The 22,842-nt window shown below is 41.7% G+C and overlaps 1 protein-coding gene across 4 annotated transcripts in view; it reads right to left on the bottom strand.

Moving 5' to 3' along the window:
* IFI35 (interferon induced protein 35) overlaps positions 1-22,842 on the bottom strand; it is a 202,666-nt gene that overhangs the window by 12,046 nt on the left and 167,778 nt on the right. For all 4 annotated transcript variants that reach the window (XM_053699580.1, XM_053699583.1, XM_053699579.1 and 1 more), the window contains 2 exons: positions 9,035-9,221; positions 7,844-7,950 (listed from right to left, as the gene is read on the bottom strand). In XM_053699580.1, coding sequence (XP_053555555.1) covers positions 7,844-7,950; positions 9,035-9,221 — 294 coding nt within the window. The remainder of the gene's footprint in view (positions 1-7,843; positions 7,951-9,034; positions 9,222-22,842) is intronic.

The raw sequence follows: 22,842 nt of genomic DNA, 5'->3' as shown, positions 1-22,842 counted from the left end.
GAAGTAATCGTTCCTTCAAAGAAGAATTAAGACACAATGAAGCAACCACGATCTCCTGATTGATGTTGTGATCAGACACAACCTTAGGGAGGAAACCCAACCAAGGGGCGAAGGACAGCCTTATCAACATGAAAAACTAGGTAAGGTGGCTCACATTGCAAGGCCGCCATCTCAGAGACTCTGCATGCCGAAGCAATGGCCAGTAGAAAAAAAAACCTTCCAAGACAGTAGCTTAATGTCAACCGAATGCATGGGCTCAAACGGAGCCCTCTGCAAATCCTTAAGAACCAAATTTAAACTCCAAGGAGAAGCGGAATGTCTAAACACAAGCCTGATTCTGGACAGAGCCTGAACAAACGACTGAATATCAGGAATCTCAGTGAGCCTCTTGTGTAATAACACATATAATGCCGAAATCTGTCCCTGTAAGGAACTAGCGGCAAGTCCCTTCCCCAAGCCGTCCTGGAGAAAGGAAAAAATCCTGGATACCTTGACCTTATGCCAGGGGAATCCATATTCTTCACACCAAAATAAGTAGGTCCTCCACACCTTATGATAGATGCGACGGTAGACCAGCTTTCTAGCTTGAATGAGAGTATAAATCACTTTCTCAGAAAAACCTCTCTTGTCTAGGACTAGGTGTTCAATCTCCACGCAGTCAGCCTCAGAGAATCCAGATTTTGATGAACAAAGGGACCCTGTTCCAGCAGATCCCTGCGACAAGGTAACCTCCATGGGGGAGATGACGACATCCCCACCAGGTCCGCAAACCACATCCTTCGAGGCCACAATGGAACAATTAGAATAGTCTAAGCTTGCTCCTGCTTGATGCAGGCCACTACCCTATGTAGAAGTGGTAACGGTGGAAAATTGTAAACTAGGTTGAACCCCCAGGGCACTGCTAAGGTATCTATCAGTTCTGCCTGAGGATCCCTGGACCTCAACCCGTATCTGGGTAGCTTGGCATTGAGTCTGGATGCCATGAGATCTATCTCCGGCATCCCCCATCTGTTGCAAATCTCCGCAAACACCTCAGGATGGAGAGACCATTCCCCCGGATGAAACAATTGTCTGCTGAGAAAGTCCGCTTTCCAGTTGTCCACACCCGGAATGTGGATCGCTGACAGCGAGCAGCTGAGGGCCTCTGCCCATTCCAAAAGCCAAGATACTTCCCTCATGGCTAGGGAGCTTCTTGTTCCCCCCTGATTGTTGATGTAAGCCACCGAGGTAATGTTGTCTGATTGGAATCTGATAAACTGGGACAAACCAAGAAGAGGCCAAGCCTTCAGTGTATTGAAAATCCCTCAAAGTTCCAAAATGTTGATCAGGAGAAAATATTACTCTCGAGTCCACTGACCCTGTGCTTTCCTGGCACCCCAAACAGCTCCCCATCCTGATAAACGTGGGTCCGTAGTCACAATCTCCCAGGATGGTCTCAAGAAGGATGTCCCCTTGGACAGGCGATCTGGACAGAGCCACCAAGAGAGCGATTCTCTCGACCGGTTGTCCAGAGAAATCTGTTGGGATAGATCCGTGTGATCGCCGTTCCATTGCCTTAGCATGCACAACTGAAGAGGTCTGAGATGGAACCTGGCAAATGGAATGACATCTATGCTGGATACCTTGAGGCCAATTACCTACATACACCTAGCCACAGATGGTCTTAAGGAGGTCTGGAGGGCAAGACAATTGGAAGTAATTTTGCAACGTCTCAGGTATGTAAGCAATATCTTCATGGATATGGAATCGATTATCGTGCCCAGGAATTCAACTCTGGTACTGGGGACCAGAGAGCTCTTTCCTAAGTTTATCTTTCATCCATGAGATTGAAGAAGAAGTAGTAGAGCACTTAAATGGTCTTCTGCCAGCCGGCAGGACGGAGCCTGGACCAGGATGTCATCCAAGTATGGTGCTACTGCAATATTCTGGATCTCACCACCACAAGCAGAGTCCCTAGAACCTTCTTAAGACTCTTGGGGCAGTAGCCAGGTCAAATTGAAGAGCCACAAACTGAAAGTGCTGGTCCAGAAAAGCGAATCTTAAGAACTTGAAGTGATCCTTGTGTATTGGCACATGAAGGTAAGCATCCTTCCAGTCTATCGTAGTCATTAACTGTCCCTCTTGAACTAAGGGCAGAATCGACCTTATCGTCTATCTTGAACGATGGCACAGACAGAAACTTGTTTAAGCACTTTAGGTCTAGAATCGGGTGAAACATACCCTCCTTCTTTGGGACCACAAAAAGGTTTGAGTAGTATCCCAGACCTCTCTCTGCTAGAGGTACTGGCACAATCACTCCTAGGGAGAAGAGATCCCTCACGCACCCTAGAAAAGCATCTCATTTTTCTGGTCTTGAAGACAGGTTTAATAAGAGGAATCTGCCCCTGGGTGGATTAGATTTGAAACCTATCCTGTAACGCTAATGACCTCCAGAACCTAAGGGTCTTGCACGTCTCCTAGCCAAGCCTCCACACAGAGAGATAGTCTGTCCCCAACATGATCCTTCATTCCAAAATTGTAATGGTTTCCAAGTTCCCTTGGACTGAATCGGCTTCGCGGAGGGCTGCTGGCGTTGGGATTTATCCGAACGAAAGGGATGAAAATTAGGACCCTGTCCTTTAGATTTGTTCTTCTTATCCTACGGTAAAAAGGTACCCTTGCCCCCAGTGACCGTGGATATGATAGAGTCCAGTCCTGGACTGAAAAGAACCTTCCCCTTAAAAGGAAGGGAAAGCAATCTAGATTTAGAAGTCATATTAGTAGACCAAGACTTCAGCCACAGAGCCCTACAGGCCAGAAAAGAAAAGCCTGATGTCTTGGCATTCAAGCGAATAATCTGCATGTTTGCATCGTAAATAAATGAATTAGCTACCCTCAAGGCCTTAATTCTTTCCTGGATCTCATCTAGGGGAGTTTCCACCTCGATCATCTCCGATAGAGTCACACCAATAGGTAGCGGCTCCAACCACCGCAGCAACCACTGCTGCAGGCTGAAATAAAAGCCCTGTGTGCTGAAACATCTTTCTCAACAGAGTTTCTAGCTTCTTATCCATGGGCTCCTTAAACAATGAACTATCCTCAAGCGGGATAGTGGTGCGCGTAGCAAGCGTGGAGATAGCTCCATCCACCCTAGGGACAGACCCTCACAACTCTAATTAGGAGTCCAGAACCGGGAACAATTTCTTAAAGGAAGAAGGGAAGAAAAGAAGATCTGAGTCTTTCCTATTCATTCTTAATAATATTTGCCATCTTAACGGGAACCGGGAAAGTTTGTGGCACCACCCTGTCCTTATAAACCTTATCAAACTTAGGAATAGAAAGTTCCTCTGGCAACTTAGGTTCCAGAACCTCTAACGTAGCCAACAATTCTTTTAATAGAAAGCATAAGTGCTCTATCCTAAATCTAACGTCTGGTTCCTCCGCAGACGGAGGTTTAGAGGCAGACGATTCAGACCCAGAAAGAGCCTCCTCTGAAGTATCAGAGGCGTCTTTATCAGCAGATAATCTAGTATCAGATAAATCCAGCAAGTTGGTAGATGACCCCTGGAAAGGATAGCAGTATTTAACCTTGCACTTAGCAGGGCGAGGTAAAGCACTAAAGGCCGCAGACACTGCCGTTTGCAACTGTTTAGAAAAGTCTGGTGGGAAGAGGCCCCCTCCCGAAGGAGGATTAGTCGTGCAGTGGGGAGCTGCATGTGTAATCGGAGATGATTGCAGGGAATGCACCTTGCGGGACGGAGACCCCTCAGAGGTGGACAACTCATTTGTACTAAACATCTAAGTCTTTTTAGATATAACCACTTTATCAAGGCATGTGGAACATAGTTGAGCAGGCAAGTATACCGTAGCCTCCTCACAATAAAAGCAGGTATTAGATCTGGGTAAAGAGGGAGTACCCTCTAACTCATCAGAGTCCTCCATAGCTTGCACTTTTAAAATGGACCATAGAAAAAGTAAAAGGCACCTTTATACCCCCAATGGCCAAGGCACTCACCACCTCCTATGACCCAGGCTCCACAGAGAAACCGCTTCTTCTTCTGTAAACCGCAATGAGGCCACACCTGGTCACATGGAGTGCCATGCAGGACTGCCCCTGCTGCAGGAAGAAAAGCACGCCAAACTGACAGGCTGCGCAGTTTATCCAAAACTAAAGTAAAACCTGAATGTTCTCACATCTGCCAGAGCCTCATCTCACACATGTCGCAGCATAAAACATAATAAAGCAAATCAGGTATAAATCCACCCTGTTCAATAATCCCCTTCCGGAGATATTAACCCTTGATTCCATACAGATAAAGGAGTCATACTGTGACCCTGTCTTCTTACGTTATCATATGATATAAATGAAACAATATTACTGGAATCATCGCTGTGGAACAGACACACAGCCTCTCAAGTTTGACAGTCTTGTAGCATCGCACCTGACATGGACTTGAGTGATAGAAGCAGGCAGTGAAGCTCGTCAACACTGATTGCTTAGTAGTTGTTAATACGAGTCTGGATGGTTTTGCATAAAGACTCTCCCTGCATCTCCAGACCCTAACATTTGTCAATGCTCTCACTGAGAGGCTGACAAGACTATTTAAAATTCCAGTCCCATAGCGAAGAGTACTACCCTCCATAAGAGACTACTCTGAATCTTCCTACACTTCTCTGCCATCCTCCTGTAACGAAAGGCAAAGAATGACTGGGGGAGGGGGTGGAGGTATTTAAGCCTTTGGCTGTGGTGTCTTTGCCTTCTCCTGGTGGCCAGGTTCTGTATTCCCACAAGTAAGGAATGAAGCCGTGGACTCTCCTCATATTAAGATGGAAAGGGGTATTATAAGATGTTTAACCAGGATGAGGCATTGATATTTAAGACTGCCTTTGTTTTTGCATTCCACTGGGCTTTGCGGATAGGGGAATTGTTACTTAGAAGTAAGAAGGATGGTAAAGGAGGTTTAGAGGTAAACAATGTGAGGATAAGTGATGAAGCAGTAATGGTGTTTATTAGGAAATCAAAAACAGACACAGCTGGTAAGGGAGTATGAGTTAACATGCGGGCATCACAGGACCCTGTGTGCCCTGTAGTATGTGGTAAAGAATATATAGTGGCTAGAAGGGACAGCGGTCGTACATTTTGTAGACATGGAAACGGCTCAGATGTTACAATTTACCAGTTTAAAAGGGTATTAAATATGGTGGTGTTCAAGTTAGGATGGGAGGATGCCAATTTTGTGTCTCACTCATTTAGAATTGGGGCAGCATCCTCGTCAGCGAGTAAGGGGTGTTCGGTCGAACAAATAAAAAAATTGGGGAAAAGGAAATCCGCTGCATACAAGTCATACATAAGATTAAAAGGGGGGCAATAAAATGGAAAAGGGAGGGGTTTGATTGGTGGTGTATGACGTGTTAATAATGATGTTCATTTAAATTTAATTCCAGGGAGAGTGATAAGGGTTAGGATCGTAGGACATTCCTACGTGTTTTGGGCTCAAGCAAGAGCAGCTGCATCTTTGCAAGACATGAACTTAGGTTTTTTTTACCAAAGAAAGCGAGGATAAGATGGATAGGCAAGAGAGGCATGATGTGGGGAGAATTGGTACACACATTACAACAGGCTAGACAGAGGTGGGGTTGTCCCGACGTGCTAATTATCCACCTCGGGGGAAATTACATTGGAGCTTATTCGCTAAGAGAGTTAGAAGAGAAAATCAAGGAAATATTGAAGTGGCATAACATAGCATGGGCAATTGGTATGGTCCAACATAAAATCTAGAATTTACTGGAGGAATTCGAATACAAAAAGAGCAGGTTATAGATCGATAAGAAAAGTAAACCAGGTAGCAGTAAAGACAGTTAGGAAAATAGGTGGCAGAGTACTAGAGCATCCTCTGATAGCGTCAAAGAAGGAAGAGTTGTTTAGATGAGATGGGGTGCACCTTACAGACGAAGGGAATAACCAGCTCTTAACAGACATCAGGACGATGTTACAAGAACTGGTGAAGGTAAGGAAAGGTCACAAAAAGTTAAGTTAATATTGGCAGAAAGAGTGAGCTCTTTTATGGAGGTGAAATTCAGGTCTGGCACGTAGGCGGGGCAGTGAGGGGGTGGGAGGATCCCGCGGCATACACCAGCCTAGAGGGGTAATCTGGTGGTTTAATTACTAGGCAGGCTATGCTGTGGGTTCTCCTTTCCCGACTGCTGCCCTGCCACAGGGGGTTGTGGTCCACCCTTGATGCGTGGGAGCTAAAGTTCATGTTTGTGGTTTAATGCTGGCGCAATTTGTTAATGAGTTTGAAATGGTTATGATATTGGCGAATTTTGCGCTCTTAGTTTAACTAGCCACTAATGGCAAAATTCAATAAAAGTGACCTTTCCATATTTCGCCACAAAAAACGTCTGTGTGTTTATTTTAGGTATAATCAGGTGTATAGGTTTAAGTCAATTTGGAGGTAATGGGTTTATTGAGTATGGAAGCAAATGGAAGCCTCCAAGACCTTAGAAGGAGCAGTCACTAAAAATCAGAATATTTGTCCTGACTGGGGGAGGTTCAGAAGGAACAGTGGGCAGACATACCAATCTGTAACAATTTTACAAGATCGGGGACAGGTGGGAGGTCTGGATTTGAGTTCATCATATATATATATATAGCAAAGATACAGCATGCAAAATTCACTAGAGATGATTTATCATCTTTTTCATGTCCTTTTAATCACTAAATTTTCTGTCAATACTTGGAACTGCATCAGTAGGCTGAACTAAACCTAATACCTTGATATCTGAGAAACATAAGGTCCCAGCTATGATAGCTTACAGTGGCTAAAACACTGGTAAATATCACTCTGGCCACCTGCCCAAGCAAAAGAAACTAACATTAAAATATTGATGAGGTGGTATTTGACACCAGCCAAAATAAAATATATATACAAAAAATCTTCAGGCCTATGCTGGAGAGGCTGCCTCCAGGAAGGCCATATCTCACATATCTGGTGGGAATGCGACTATATAAAAATATTCTGGTCTAATGTTTTTAAGGGCATTAACAAAACTTTAAACACACATATCCCCTAGCCCAGAAATAGTAATGCTTAGCCAACCTCCCACCATTACTTGCAAAATAAGAAAACATTTATTTCAAATCATGCTTAACGCAGCTAACCAACTACTTCCAAGAAGATGGAAATCAGCACAAGTGCCTACCATATCAGACTGGATAGATCTAGTCAATAAAAACCTGCTGCTGGAAAGGTTATATTATTTCAAACTAGGCCAACTGTCTCTATATCACGACATACAATTCCTGTGGGAATCTTTCACCCATGATGACACACACGCACTGGACAACTAGACTACTCAGCCACACACACACATTTTAATCAGTAGAGTGATATCTACAAAATAATGATGACACAGAAAATAACAGAGTACAAAGCTACAATGATCTTTGCTTTTTCTTTTTTCTCTATACCTCCTTTTATATTTTTTGTTTAGTTTAGCACAATTTTGTATAAACGTTATTCTTGCAAATATGAATACAGATGACAAATGTTTGACTAATTGCATTTTGGCCTTACAATCTGGCCCAGAAGAGGAGTGAACCCCGGACACCCCTTTATCAAGTCAATTTGGTATTGCCCTTGCATTACTTATCCACTTCACCAGACTCTGTGGGCAATCCAAAACCATAGCGCTTATGTGAAGAAACTAATAGCTAGGGGCTACTTGGGAGAGACATTTGGAAAATCCAGACCTAAAATGTGATGTCACTGTTTTTCTCAAAACTTGTATCTTGTCATTGTTATTACTATTATGTTAATATAAAAAATAAAAAAAAACACTGGTAAATAGGTGGAGCACTCACCTCACATGCTGTAAGGTTACCATTCAATGACGGTGTTGCATGGATCTCGTAATTTTTATTCCCAAGAGGTACATTAAATATTTTTTGTTTAGTCAGACGCGGTGCAACTGAAATGCAAAAAGGCACACATTTCTCAGACATAGCACAGCTCACTATTTCCTCCTAATGGACAGAAGTCATAATACATTTCTCACATCAGTATAAACAACTTTCTAATCTCCCTTAGTAAACAGGCAGCAAATCTTTCTCACTTCTTCAAATTAAAAACAGAACATGTATCTTTTTTGCTGCATCCTAATGCACAGATAGCAGTATACATACCTTCCACCTCCTCTGCACTTACCTTCTTTTAGCACACAGGTATCAGAAAACTTACCTCTCATCTTTTTATATTACACAAACATAAGGACACATATGTCTCTCCTCTTCATATATAGACACCAGATCACTTACCCCATACACAGACCTTTCAACTTTTCTTAATAAACAAATATCAGATGTATACCTTGCACCTCGTTTTAAATACCCAGAATTGAATCTACTACACAGGCATTTAAATGTACAACTCAGTTGCCTTCTCAATACAGAGAAAACATACTCTTAATTTCTACCTAATGTACAGGTTACAATGTTGAGGAAATACTTTTTATGACACTTATAGCCCACCTTCACTTGATACACAGGTATCACATAATTACACGTACACTGTATATCTCATTTCCTTCTTCTAGACAGAGGTCCAAACACTTAAACCTTCCTAAAATAGTAAATTACAGTAATATAATAGACATCCATGCATAGTTCTCTCGACTCCTTCTACACATCAGACAAATGTAGTATACGTTTCATCTCTCTATAGTAAACATAAACACTTCCTAATACACAGATAACAGAGAATGCAACCTACAAAACATCAACTTCTCTTTTAGCAAAAAGAAAAAAATTGGTTTAATAATGATATACCTCTAATTTCTCTATTGATGACTTTTTAATTTAGGCCTAGTTGTTATTGTTAACTGGTGGTATCAGTTGGATATAAGATTAGCTATAGAATTTAGCAGCACTATACAAATAAACCATGATAATAATAATTTGGAAAGATTGTAAATATTATAACAATTACTAAAATATATTAAAAGGGTCCTACAACACTATATAGACACCATTAGAATGAGTTGTGTATATTTGTACCATTGTCTTCTGTGAAGGTGATGATTGCACTCCTGTATTCAGATAGAATCTCAACGCTCTCCACTTCTCCCCCTCCATTCTTGGATTTAGAGAAGAAAATATCCAGTTTGTCCATGAGTTGGTCTTCAGGTACAGAAGATGGAAGATTGGACACAAAGATCTTTTGTGAGCTAATGTTCATATCCACCTATATAACAAATAGCCTGGTCAGGAGTAATAATGATTTACTGGTAAGACGGTTTGTGTTATACAAGAAATAGCTACTGTATAGTGAGAAAGAAAATATTTGTAAAATAAGCATGTGAGCTTTTTCAGAGCCTAAAATGAAAAGTTAAAGAGGACTTGCAGCACAGGTGGACAATGTTAAAGAGACAAGAAAGTCAAAATTAAAGGGACACTGAACCCATTTTTTTCTTTTGTAATTCAGAAAGAGCATGCAATTTTAAGCAACTTTCTAATTTACTCTTATTATCAATTTTTCTTCGTTCTCTTGCTATCATTATTTGAAAAAGAAGGCATCTAAGCTTTTTTTTTGGTTTCAGTACTCTGGACAGCACTTTTTATTGGTGGATGAATTTATCCACCAATCAGCAAGGACAACCCAGGTTGTTCACCAAAAATGGGCCGGCATCTAAATTTACATTCTTGAATTTCAAATAAAGATACCAAGAGAATGAAGAAAATTTGATAATAGGAGTAAATTAGAAAGTTGCTTAAAATGTCATGCTCAATCTGAATCATGAAAGAAAATTTTTGGGTACAGTGTCCCTTTAAACTTTCCAGATTGAGATAAAGCATTCAGCTTTCTAAGTTACCGTTTATCAAATTTATTTTGTTTCTTGCTTTGTTACAAACATTGTGGATTGAAGATGGCTGGAAAGGGCACAGGTCTCTTAGACTTTGTGTAGTAGTAAGGATAGTTTGACCACTAAAAAACAATTGCAGCAAACAAGGTCTTAATGTATTCATAAAGTATTTATGCTAGATTGTTATGTTAGTTTATTGCAACATTACACAAAAGTCCTATATATTTATAAGGTGTTTTATGTCCCTTAACTCCTTGCTCCATATGGAAGTAGGTACTACTTTTCCCAGCGTACTGTGTTGACATAGTACCATTGCTGCTCCTCACACTTCTGCTACATCCTCACTCTAAAAGCCTGCTCACTTTACAATGTGCATTACAGCGCGCAGAGAAAGCAGCTTTTAAATGTTAAAATAAATAAACATTTTATATCTAATGCTCAGCCCTGCCCTCACCAGCAATAGTAACTTTGTGAAACTTAGTGCCGGTGCTGTCTTTTTGATTGGCTTTTTTTTGCAGAGTGTGGGTAATTAATAGGTGGGCGGGGCTAAGGGCACCGGCGGCCCAGCGGGCCCGATGGTCAGTTCGGGCCTGAACCTTTTCCATTTAGGTTTGGGGCCCGGAACAAGGATAGGCTCACTTCCTAGGAAATAAAAAGCATTAAAACAGCATGTTACCGTGCTGCATAATATGTTGGCGCTTTATAAATAAATGGTAATAATAATATACCAAAAAAGGCAGCAGACAAGGAACACAGCAGGACATCCAGAGAGCCGGCTGCACTAAGCCAACATCACTTAGTGGCTCTGACAGCATCTGAACACTCAGCAGCAGCTCGCTGCCTGACAGCGACCTTATCAGCAGCCCGTCGGCCACGCTGAAGCACCCAACCTGTTATAAGTGCACAGTGCCGGGAGGCCTGACACATGCTTTTCTAATTTGCAGGTGATTATTATAGGAATTGCAACCACCAACTAGGAGAAGTTTACCATGGTCTGGGCTCTAAAAGGGATTCTACCCCCTCATCTAAGCACTAAAATGGGAAAAGTGACCCATCTTATAAAAGAAGAGAGGAGCCTCTTTAGAGGGGTAATATAGTCAGGTGACCATTAGGTGATCACTGTACAAGAACATTGAGCTGATACAAATCTTAAGGGGTTGGGTAGCCTCTGTGTTCTTTCACAATACTTTAAGGGATGCAAGATAACTTATTTGGAAGCATCAATCTGTCTGTATTAGCTGAGTTGTCATGTCTTATTCTTGCTGATCATAAATTAGGGCCAGTTATGATGTTTTGTTGCCAAAAAATGCAAAACCATTGGAAGCATTGTTTATCCTAGTATAATAGGAAAGGGAATAGGAAGCTGCACTCTGTCCTGCTTGGGCCCTGGGGGGTTGGTTTGGTTAAGACCTGGGGACTGACCGGGCAGCTGCAGCCAGTGATGAGTGAGTCACCTGGGGGCTTTAGGAGGGACAGAGCACACACACTACTCCTCATAAGAGCTTTTTTTTTTACTATGTCTGACAAAGAATTTACTTACATATTCTAGCAGGCATATAGGATGATCTTTATTTTATTTAAAATAAACAGCTATAAAAATTATATTTGTTTGTAGAAACAGAGCTCATCAGGTTTATATTATAAATATACATTATTTGCTATACTGAGTGTGTGTGTTTGTGAATATATGTGTGTTTTTGTGAATATGTGTGTGTGTGTTTGTGAATATGTGTGTGTGTGATTGTGAATATGTGTGTGTGTGTGTGTTTGTGAATATGTGTGTGTGTCTGTCTGTGTGTTAGTGTCTGTCTGTGTGTCTGTATGTATGTGTCTATGCCTGTGTGTGTCTATGTGTGTGTTAATGTCTCTCTGTGTGTTAATGTCTGTCTGTGTGTGTATACCTGTATGTGGTAGTGTCTGTCTATGCCTGTTTGTTAGTGTGTATGACTGTGTGTGAGTGTCTGTATGTGTATATGCCTGTGTGTGTATCTGTGTCTGTATTAGTGTCTTTGTGTGTGTTAGTGTGTCTCTGTGTGTGTGTCTGTCTGTGTGTGTAAGCCTCTGTGTGTTAGTCTATCTGTCTGTGTATGCCTGTGTGTGTTAGTGTGTAACTGTGTGTTAGTGTCTCTCTGTGTGTGTGTGCCAGTGTGTGTCTTTATGTGTGTGTGTGCCAGTGTGTGTCTGTATGTGTGTATGCCTGTGTGTTAGTGTCTGTCTGTGTGTATGCCTGTGTGTGTTTTTGTGTCTGTTTGTGTGTTAGTGTTTCTGCACATAGATCTCCACACGTCCTAGATGTGAACTCGCAGAATAAGCCTAACACTGCACCATCACTAAGAACTTCATGGCTACTGCATTGCTGGCACAGCTTTCACACTCTCAGGCTACTGGCAGAGACATGGTTATCCCTGCAGGTCCATTATATGATAATAAGGTGACTGTGCTGTTGGTACTGCATTTAGCACCCAGGATGGTCAATGACTCTTCTGGGGTTAATATGATTAGGACACTGGACAGTAGGTGACTTTGCAATATTTTATTATTGCATGGTAAGTGACAGTGCTGCATATTATTACATTTTACTTTTAATTTTATCCCTGACCCTGACTCCTATATTTAACTGCTGCAGATAGGCAGGAAACCTGCATATTATTACATTTTACTTTTTAGTCATAAATGTAAATTTAATTTTCACAATTTATGTATGGTGAACCCCCATTTAAATAACCCACAAGCCGCCACTGCTTACATATGTTGTTTCTTTAAAGGGACAGGAAACCTCAAATTTTTCTTTCATGATTTGGATAGAACATACAATTTTAAATAACTTTCGAATTTACTTCCATTACCAAATTTGCTTAATTTTCTTGTTATTCTTTGCTGAAGTAACAGCATTGTACTACTGTCAGCTAGCTGAAGACATCTAGTCAGCCAAACACAAAAGAAAATTGTGTAGGTGTTCTATCAGATTCTGCTTCTTTGTCAGAATCCGCTCCCTCTGACTGCGCATGCTCTGTATGACGTAATCGCACTCCCCATATGTTAAATAGGAATTTGTGGAATGCGATTATGTCAATCAGCAACATGCGCAGTCAGAGGGAGCAGTATCTGACTTGGAAGCTGTAGTGTCAGATTTTGCTGCCCAAACAAATGCGTGCATGCGCATATATGTGTAACCTCAGCCGGTATATAATTCCACCTTAAAGAACATATTTATATATATATATACTGTATGCAGGACACGCTGTAATTGTAGTTTTCACACTCTCAGGCTCACCTTGACAAGCGATCTAACAGCACATTCAAATATTTGTTTGGGCAGCAAAATCCGACACTACAGCTTCAAAGTCAGTCTGCGCATAATCAAATTCTACACATTCCTATTTAGCATATGGGGAGTGCGATTACGTCATACAGAGCATGCGCAGTCAGAGGGAGCAGATTCTGACAAAGGAGCAGAATCTGATAGAACACAGGCACCTATTAGCATTGTAGGATATGTGCGTATTCTTTTTCAACAAGATACCAAGAGATTACAAAGCACATTTGAAAATAGAAGTGAATTTAAAAAAGTGTCTTAAAATGACATGCTCTATAGGAATCATGCAAGTTTAAAGGGATATTCCAGCCAAAACTGGAAACCACATGGGTGCATTTCAGTATTGAACAGAATGCATTTTGTAATATACATGCATTAGCAAAAATGCTTCTAATAAAATCTATAGCTGTTTTAAAAGTGTATTTGAGTATGCACCGTGCACCAGCATTTTAAACACAGCACTTGCTCAGAGAGCCTAAGGTGCTTGTACCATCTGGTAATGACTCAATTTGTTATTTACTGACATGATACAAGCCCCACTGATGATGTGAGCAGCTGCATTATTTAAAATGTGGGTGCAGTGACAATATGTAGCTATGCTTTACGTGCATGTGCAGAGAAAAATATTAAAACGTATACAGTGATAACTTTTACTAGAAGCATTTTTGCCAATACATGTACCGGTATATTGCAAATATGTTTCTATTTAAAGATGTAATAAATCTATGTGCATTTAAATTTGGACTGGAATGTCCCTTTAATTTTGACTTTCCTATCCCTTTATTTATTTTTTATTTTTAATACAATTTATTTCTTAGCAGGTAACAAATTTAGGTCCACACTACAAACATTTAAACTTTTCATGCAAGAACATCATACAGCAGCCTGGGTGTTTTTTGGATTTGTTTTCAAGGCTTTTACAATATATTAGAAAACTCCTGAATCAGGTCACTGACCATTTTTATTTGTTCAGGAGAAGTTAAATAGATAAAGTGCATTGCAGTATACTTTTTATATGTATTCTAATTATTACTCATTGCTTATACTGTATTTCTTATCATATAAAGCTAAAAAAGAAGAATGGAAAGTAACACAATAAAAATTCATTATGATCATATTGAGTGGCAGTTACTACACAGTACATATGTCACACATATATATTTTCTGTATAGCAGTAATATAATGTGATTTAACTTGATAACAAAACATGGTAATTAAACATGATAATCTGACTACATGACAACACCACTTCCTCTCCATCATAAAATCTGATCTATCAAATATGTCATCAGTGGCAGTTTTAAAAAAAATAGAATTTTGCATAGCAAAGCCCCATCAGGGCAACTGGTGTATTATAATAAAAAAAATATACAAAAAAGCTTTGCTATTAAAGGACAATATACACACAATCCCCTAAACCTTTTAGACTCACCCTCTTCTAAAATAGACAAATTTGCCCATTTATGGGTTCACGTTAAATAAACAACCATTACAAGTGACTAGTTAATGCTCCCGCGAGCTTCCTATCTCTTTAATTACACATTTATTGTAATGTATATGTTGGTACAACCACTAGGGGGTGCCAGAGCCAGGGTAAAGGATACGCATTATATTCTAGCTCTAGAAGCTAGATTTGTAACCTAGAACAAACTTTTTAGTAAGCTCATGTAATGTTATTTATGTACTTTTTAAATTATTATAATAATCTGACACATTTATATAAATTTAGTAGTGTCAGAATGTTAGTAGATTATAAGGCCTTAAGGAACACAAAAAACAGAATTTATGTTTACCTGATAAATTACTTTCTCCAACGGTGTGTCCGGTCCACGGCGTCATCCTTACTTGTGGGATATTCTCTTCCCCAACAGGAAATGGCAAAGAGCCCAGCAAAGCTGGTCACATGATCCCTCCTAGGCTCCGCCTACCCCAGTCATTCGACCGACGTTAAGGAGGAATATTTGCATAGGAGAAACCATATGGTACCGTGGTGACTGTAGTTAAAGAAAATAAATTATCAGACCTGATTAAAAAAACCAGGGCGGGCCGTGGACCGGACACACCGTTGGAGAAAGTAATTTATCAGGTAAACATAAATTCTGTTTTCTCCAACATAGGTGTGTCCGGTCCACGGCGTCATCCTTACTTGTGGGAACCAATACCAAAGCTTTAGGACACGGATGAAGGGAGGGAGCAAATCAGGTCACCTAAATGGAAGGCACCACGGCTTGCAAAACCTTTCTCCCAAAAATAGCCTCAGAAGAAGCAAAAGTATCAAACTTGTAAAATTTGGTAAAAGTGTGCAGTGAAGACCAAGTCGCTGCCCTACATATCTGATCAACAGAAGCCTCGTTCTTGAAGGCCCATGTGGAAGCCACAGCCCTAGTGGAATGAGCTGTGATTCTTTCGGGAGGCTGCCGTCCGGCAGTCTCGTAAGCCAATCTGATGATGCTTTTAATCCAAAAAGAAAGAGAGGTAGAAGTTGCTTTTTGACCTCTCCTTTTACCGGAATAAACAACAAACAAGGAAGATGTTTGTCTAAAATCCTTTGTAGCATCTAAATAGAATTTTAGAGCGCGAACAACATCCAAATTGTGCAACAATCGTTCCTTCTTTGAAACTGGTTTCGGACACAGAGAAGGTACGATAATCTCCTGGTTAATGTTTTTGTTAGAAACAACTTTTGGAAGAAAACCAGGTTTAGTACGTAAAACCACCTTATCTGCATGGAACACCAGATAAGGAGGAGAACACTGCAGAGCAGATAATTCTGAAACTCTTCTAGCAGAAGAAATTGCAACTAAAAACAAAACTTTCCAAGATAATAACTTAAGATCAACGGAATGTAAGGGTTCACACGGAACCCCCTGAAGAACTGAAAGAACCAAATTGAGACTCCAAGGAGGAGTCAAAGGTTTGTAAACAGGCTTAATTCTAACCAGAGCCTGAACAAAGGCTTGAACATCTGGCACAGCTGCCAGTTTTTTGTGAAGTAACACAGAAAAGGCAGAAATCTGTCCCTTCAGGGAACTTGCAGATAATCCTTTTTCCAATCCTTCTTGAAGGAAGGATAGAATCCTAGGAATCTTAACCTTGTCCCAAGGGAATCCTTTAGATTCACACCAACAGATATATTTTTTCCAAATTTTGTGGTAAATCTTTCTAGTTACAGGCTTTCTGGCCTGAACAAGAGTATCGATAACAGAATCTGAGAACCCTCGCTTCGATAAGATCAAGCGTTCAATCTCCAAGCAGTCAGCTGGAGTGAAACCAGATTCGGATGTTCGAACGGACCCTGAACAAGAAGGTCTCGTCTCAAAGGTAGCTTCCAAGGTGGAGCCGATGACATATTCACCAGATCTGCATACCAAGTCCTGCGTGGCCACGCAGGAGCTATCAAGATCACCGACGCCCTCTCCTGATTGATCCTGGCTACCAGCCTGGGGATGAGAGGAAACGGCGGGAACACATAAGCTAGTGTGAAGGTCCAAGGTGCTACTAGTGCATCCACTAGAGCCGCCTTGGGATCCCTGGATCTGGACCCGTAGCAAGGAACTTTGAAGTTCTGACGAGAGGCCATCAGATCCATGTCTGGAATGCCCCACAGCTGAGTGACTTGGGCAAAGATTTCCGGATGGAGTTCCCACTCCCCCGGATGCAATGTCTGACGACTCAGAAAATCCGCTTCCCAATTTTCCACTCCAGGGATGTGGATAGCAGACAGGTGGCAGGAGTGAGACTCCGCCCATAGAATGATTTTGGTCACTTCTTCCATCGCTAGGGAACTCCTTGTTCCCCCCTGATGGTTGATGTACGCAACAGTTGTCATGTTGTCTGATTGAAACCGTATGAACTTGGCCCTCGCTAGCTGAGGCCAAGCCTTGAGAGCATTGAATATCGCTCTCAGTTCCAGAATATTTATCGGTAGAAGAGATTCTTCCCGAGACCAAAGACCCTGAGCTTTCAGGGATCCCCAGACCGCGCCCCAGCCCATCAGACTGGCGTCGGTCGTGACAATGACCCACTCTGGTCTGCGGAATGTCATCCCTTGTGACAGGTTGTCCAGGGACAGCCACCAACGGAGTGAGTCTCTGGTCCTCTGATTTACTTGTATCTTCGGAGACAAGTCTGTATAGTCCCCATTCCACTGACTGAGCATGCACAGTTGTAATGGTCTTAGATGAATGCGCGCAAAAGGAACTATGTCCATTGCCGCTACCATCAACCCGATCACTTCCATGCACTGAGCTATGGAAGGAAGAGGAACGGAACGAAGTATCCGACAAGAGTCTAGAAGTTTTGTTTTTCTGGCCTCTGTCAGGAAAATCCTCATTTCTAAGGAGTCTATTATTGTTCCCAAGAAGGGAACCCTTGTTGACGGAGATAGAGAACTCTTTTCCACGTTCACTTTCCATCCGTGAGATCTGAGAAAGGCCAGGACAATGTCCGTGTGAGCCTTTGCTTGAGGAAGGGACGACGCTTGAATCAGAATGTCGTCCAAGTAAGGTACTACAGCAATGCCCCTTGGTCTTAGCACAGCTAGAAGGGACCCTAGTACCTTTGTGAAAATCCTTGGAGCAGTGGCTAATCCGAAAGGAAGCGCCACGAACTGGTAATGTTTGTCCAGGAATGCGAACCTTAGGAACCGATGATGTTCCTTGTGGATAGGAATATGTAGATACGCATCCTTTAAATCCACCGTGGTCATGAATTGACCTTCCTGGATGGAAGGAAGAATAGTTCGAATGGTTTCCATCTTGAACGATGGAACCTTGAGAAACTTGTTTAAGATCTTGAGATCTAAGATTGGTCTGAACGTTCCCTCTTTTTTGGGAACTATGAACAGATTGGAGTAGAACCCCATCCCTTGTTCTCTTAATGGAACAGGATGAATCACTCCCATTTTTAACAGGTCTTCTACACAATGTAAGAATGCCTGTCTTTTTATGTGGTCTGAAGACAACTGAGACCTGTGGAACCTCCCCCTTGGGGGAAGTCCCTTGAATTCCAGAAGATAACCTTGGGAGACTATTTCTAGCGCCCAAGGATCCAGAACATCTCTTGCCCAAGCCTGAGCGAAGAGAGAGAGTCTGCCCCCCACCAGATCCGGTCCCGGATCGGGGGCCAACATTTCATGCTGTCTTGGTAGCAGTGGCAGGTTTCTTGGCCTGCTTTCCCTTGTTCCAGCCTTGCATTGGTCTCCAAGCTGGCTTGGCTTGAGAAGTATTACCCTCTTGCTTAGAGGACGTAGCACTTTGGGTTGGTCCGTTTCTACGAAAGGGACGAAAATTAGGTTTATTTTTTTGCCTTGAAAGGCCGATCCTGAGGAAGGGCGTGGCCCTTATCCCCAGTGATATCAGAGATAATCTCTTTCAAGTCAGGGCCAAACAGCGTGTTCCCCTTGAAAGGAATGTTAAGTAGCTTGTTCTTGGAAGACGCATCAGCCGACCAAGATTTCAACCAAAGCGCTCTGCGCGCCACAATAGCAAACCCTGAATTCTTAGCCGCTAACCTAGCCAATTGCAAAGTGGCGTCTAGGGTGAAAGAATTAGCCAATTTGAGAGCATTGATTCTGTCCATAATCTCCTCATAAGGAGGAGAATCACTATCGACCGCCTTTATCAGCTCATCGAACCAGAAACATGCGGCTGTAGCGACAGGGACAATGCATGAAATTGGTTGTAGAAGGTAACCCTGCTGAACAAACATTTTTTTAAGCAAACCTTCTAATTTTTTATCCATAGGATCTTTGAAAGCACAACTATCCTCTATGGGTATAGTGGTGCGTTTGTTTAAAGTGGAAACCGCTCCCTCGACCTTGGGGACTGTCTGCCATAAGTCCTTTCTGGGGTCGACCATAGGAAACAATTTTTTAAATATGGGGGGAGGGACGAAAGGAATACCGGGCCTTTCCCATTCTTTATTAACAATGTCCGCCACCCGCTTGGGTATAGGAAAAGCTTCTGGGAGCCCCGGCACCTCTAGGAACTTGTCCATTTTACATAGTTTCTCTGGGATGACCAACTTGTCACAATCATCCAGAGTGGATAATACCTCCTTAAGCAGAATGCGGAGATGTTCCAACTTAAATTTAAATGCAATCACATCAGGTTCAGCTTGTTGAGAAATGTTCCCTGAATCAGTAATTTCTCCCTCAGACAAAACCTCCCTGGCCCCATCAGACTGGGTTAGGGGCCCTTCAGAAATATTATTATCAGCGTCGTCATGCTCTTCAGTATCTAAAACAGAGCAATCGCGCTTACGCTGATAAGTGTTCATTTTGGCTAAAATGTTTTTGACAGAATTATCCATTACAGCCGTTAATTGTTGCATAGTAAGGAGTATTGGCGCGCTAGATGTACTAGGGGCCTCCTGAGTGGGCAAGACTCGTGTAGACGAAGGAGGGAATGATGCAGTACCATGCTTACTCCCCTCACTTGAGGAATCATCTTGGGCATCATTGTCACATAAATCACATTTATTTAAATGAATAGGAATTCTGGCTTCCCCACATTCAGAACACAGTCTATCTGGTAGTTCAGACATGTTAAACAGGCATAAACTTGATAACAAAGTACAAAAAACGTTTTAAAATAAAACCGTTACTGTCACTTTAAATTTTAAACAGAACACACTTTATTACTGCAATTGCGAAAAAACATGAAGGAATTGTACAAAATTCACCAAATTTTCACCACAGTGTCTTAAAGCCTTAAAAGTATTGCACACCAAATTTGGAAGCTTTAACCCTTAAAATAACGGAACCGGAGCCGTTTTGAACTTTAACCCCTTTACAGTCCCTGGTATCTGCTTTGCTGAGACCCAACCAAGCCCAAAGGGGAATACGATACCAAATGACGCCTTCAGAAAGCCTTTTCTAAGTATCAGAGCTCCTCTCACATGCGACTGCATGCCATGCCTCTCAAAAACAAGTGCGCCACACCGGCGCGAAAATGAGGCTCTGCCTATGCTTTGGGAAAGCCCCTAAGAATAAGGTGTCTAAAACAGTGCCTGCCGATATTATTATATCAAAATACCCAGATAAAATGATTCCTCAAGGCTAAATATGTGTTAATAATGAATCGATTAAGCCCAGAAAAAGTCTACAGTCTTAATAAGCCCTTGTGAAGCCCTTATTTACGATCGTAATAAACATGGCTTACCGGATCCCATAGGGAAAATGACAGCTTCCAGCATTACATCGTCTTGTTAGAATGTGTCATACCTCAAGCAGCAAGAGACTGCTCACTGTTCCCCCAACTGAAGTTAATTGCTCTCAACAGTCCTGTGTGGAACAGCCATGGATTTTAGTGACGGTTGCTAAAATCATTTTCCTCATACAAACAGAAATCTTCATCTCTTTTCTGTTTCTGAGTAAATAGTACATGCCAGCACTATTTCAAAATAACAAACTCTTGATTGAATAATAAAAACTACAGTTAAACACTAAAAAACTCTAAGCCATCTCCGTGGAGATGTTGCCTGTACAACGGCAAAGAGAATGACTGGGGTAGGCGGAGCCTAGGAGGGATCATGTGACCAGCTTTGCTGGGCTCTTTGCCATTTCCTGTTGGGGAAGAGAATATCCCACAAGTAAGGATGACGCCGTGGACCGGACACACCTATGTTGGAGAAACATGTATTTACAAGATATTACAGTTGTCTTGCAGTAGAAAAAATACCAGCCAAGTGTAAAGATTTTCAAAATAAATACATCTTGTTTTCTGCAATTGTTTTCAGTAGCCAAACTTCCCCCACTATTTCCAATTCCAAACCATACTTGTTACTGGAATAGACAAGGCTAACCATGGTCATTATGCTAACAAAAACAGCATTATTTTCCCATTTGTTATCTGAAAACCTCTGCAGAGGCCTAATAGGGACATATATGTAAAAAGGCTTGTGAAGTAGTCTGCAGTATGCACTTCCAGTCGCAGCATTGGAAAACTCACAATTGTCAAAGTTAAATTACACGAAAGGGGGACAAAATAAATAAAGAACGTTTATTGCAAAGTTGTGTTACTGTTTATTATTAAATATTTTATATGACAAGATCAAGGTGTTTAATGACCCTTTAATTTAATCTAACAATCAGAAATTTCCACCTAGATTATGAGTTATGCGTGCTATAGGGGAATTAACGAATGCAACAAAAGTTGCGTTATTTAACCCTCTATAGCGCAGCCATTACAAGTTTTGAAACAGCCGGCTTGTGCGTGCGATTAGGTTGCGTGGAATGAAAAGCTCCATAACGCAGCCCCATTGATGTCTATGGGGAAAAAAAAAGTTATGTTTAATCCCAACACCCAAACATAAACCCTAAGTCTAAACACCGCTAATCTGTTGCCCCCAACATCGCCGACACCTACATAATGTTATTAACCCCTAATCCCGATATTGACACCACTATACTAAAGTTGTCAACCCCTATTCCCCTGCACCCCAACATCGCCCACACTATAATAAATCTATTAACCCCTATTCCGCCACTAAATAGTTATTAACCCCTAAACCTCTGGCCTCCCACATCACTACCACTAAATAAACCTATTAACCCCTAAACCACCAGCCCTCCACATCGCAACAACCTAAATTACACTATTAACCTATAAACCTAAACCTAACGTAACCCTAACATCCCCTAACTTTAACCCTTTCAGTGCTAACAACGGCTCTGATCCGTCGCAGAGTTTCTCACTTAAGTGCTAACAATAGCTCAGAGCCATCGCTAGCACTCTCCCACCTTGAGGGAGATCTGGGGGCTCCCACCCGCTCCTACCACGGCGATCGGGCCTGTATAGTGACAGGCACTGCCGGGGCTTCACGTTTTGCATGGTGACGTCATGCGCAATGATATGATGACGTCACCGCGCAACTTTATTTAAAATAGACAATGACAAAAATAGGGAAAGGGAGCATGCTGCTTAGAAGCCTGTAACTCAGGCATCTAAACAGCTACAGACCCCCAAGACCTGCCATTGGAAAGGTAATCGCCTAAAAAAAATAATTTAAAAAAACTAAAAAAATAAAAAATTCAAAAAATAAATAATAATAAAAAACCTTAGATCAGCTTAGCACCCAGGGAAAGTGCTTAGCACTCATAGGGTTAAACATAATTAAAATAGAGCTAAATTAAAAACAGAATTTATGTTTACCTGATAAATTACTTTCTCCAACGGTGTGTCCGGTCCACGGCGTCATCCTTACTTGTGGGATATTCTCTTCCCCAACAGGAAATGGCAAAGAGCCCAGCAAAGCTGGTCACATGATCCCTCCTAGGCTCCGCCTACCCCAGTCATTCGACCGACGTTAAGGAGGAATATTTGCATAGGAGAAACCATATGGTACCGTGGTGACTGTAGTTAAAGAAAATAAATTATCAGACCTGATTAAAAAAACCAGGGCGGGCCGTGGACCGGACACACCGTTGGAGAAAGTAATTTATCAGGTAAACATAAATTCTGTTTTCTCCAACATAGGTGTGTCCGGTCCACGGCGTCATCCTTACTTGTGGGAACCAATACCAAAGCTTTAGGACACGGATGAAGGGAGGGAGCAAATCAGGTCACCTAAATGGAAGGCACCACGGTTTGCAAAACCTTTCTCCCAAAAATAGCCTCAGAAGAAGCAAAAGTATCAAACTTGTAAAATTTGGTAAAAGTGTGCAGTGAAGACCAAGTCGCTGC

The sequence above is a fragment of the Bombina bombina genome, chromosome 1 (genome assembly GCF_027579735.1).
Source record: "Bombina bombina isolate aBomBom1 chromosome 1, aBomBom1.pri, whole genome shotgun sequence".
Classification (NCBI taxonomy): Eukaryota; Metazoa; Chordata; class Amphibia; order Anura; family Bombinatoridae; genus Bombina; species Bombina bombina.
This window is presented reverse-complemented; position numbering and strand designations above follow the sequence as displayed.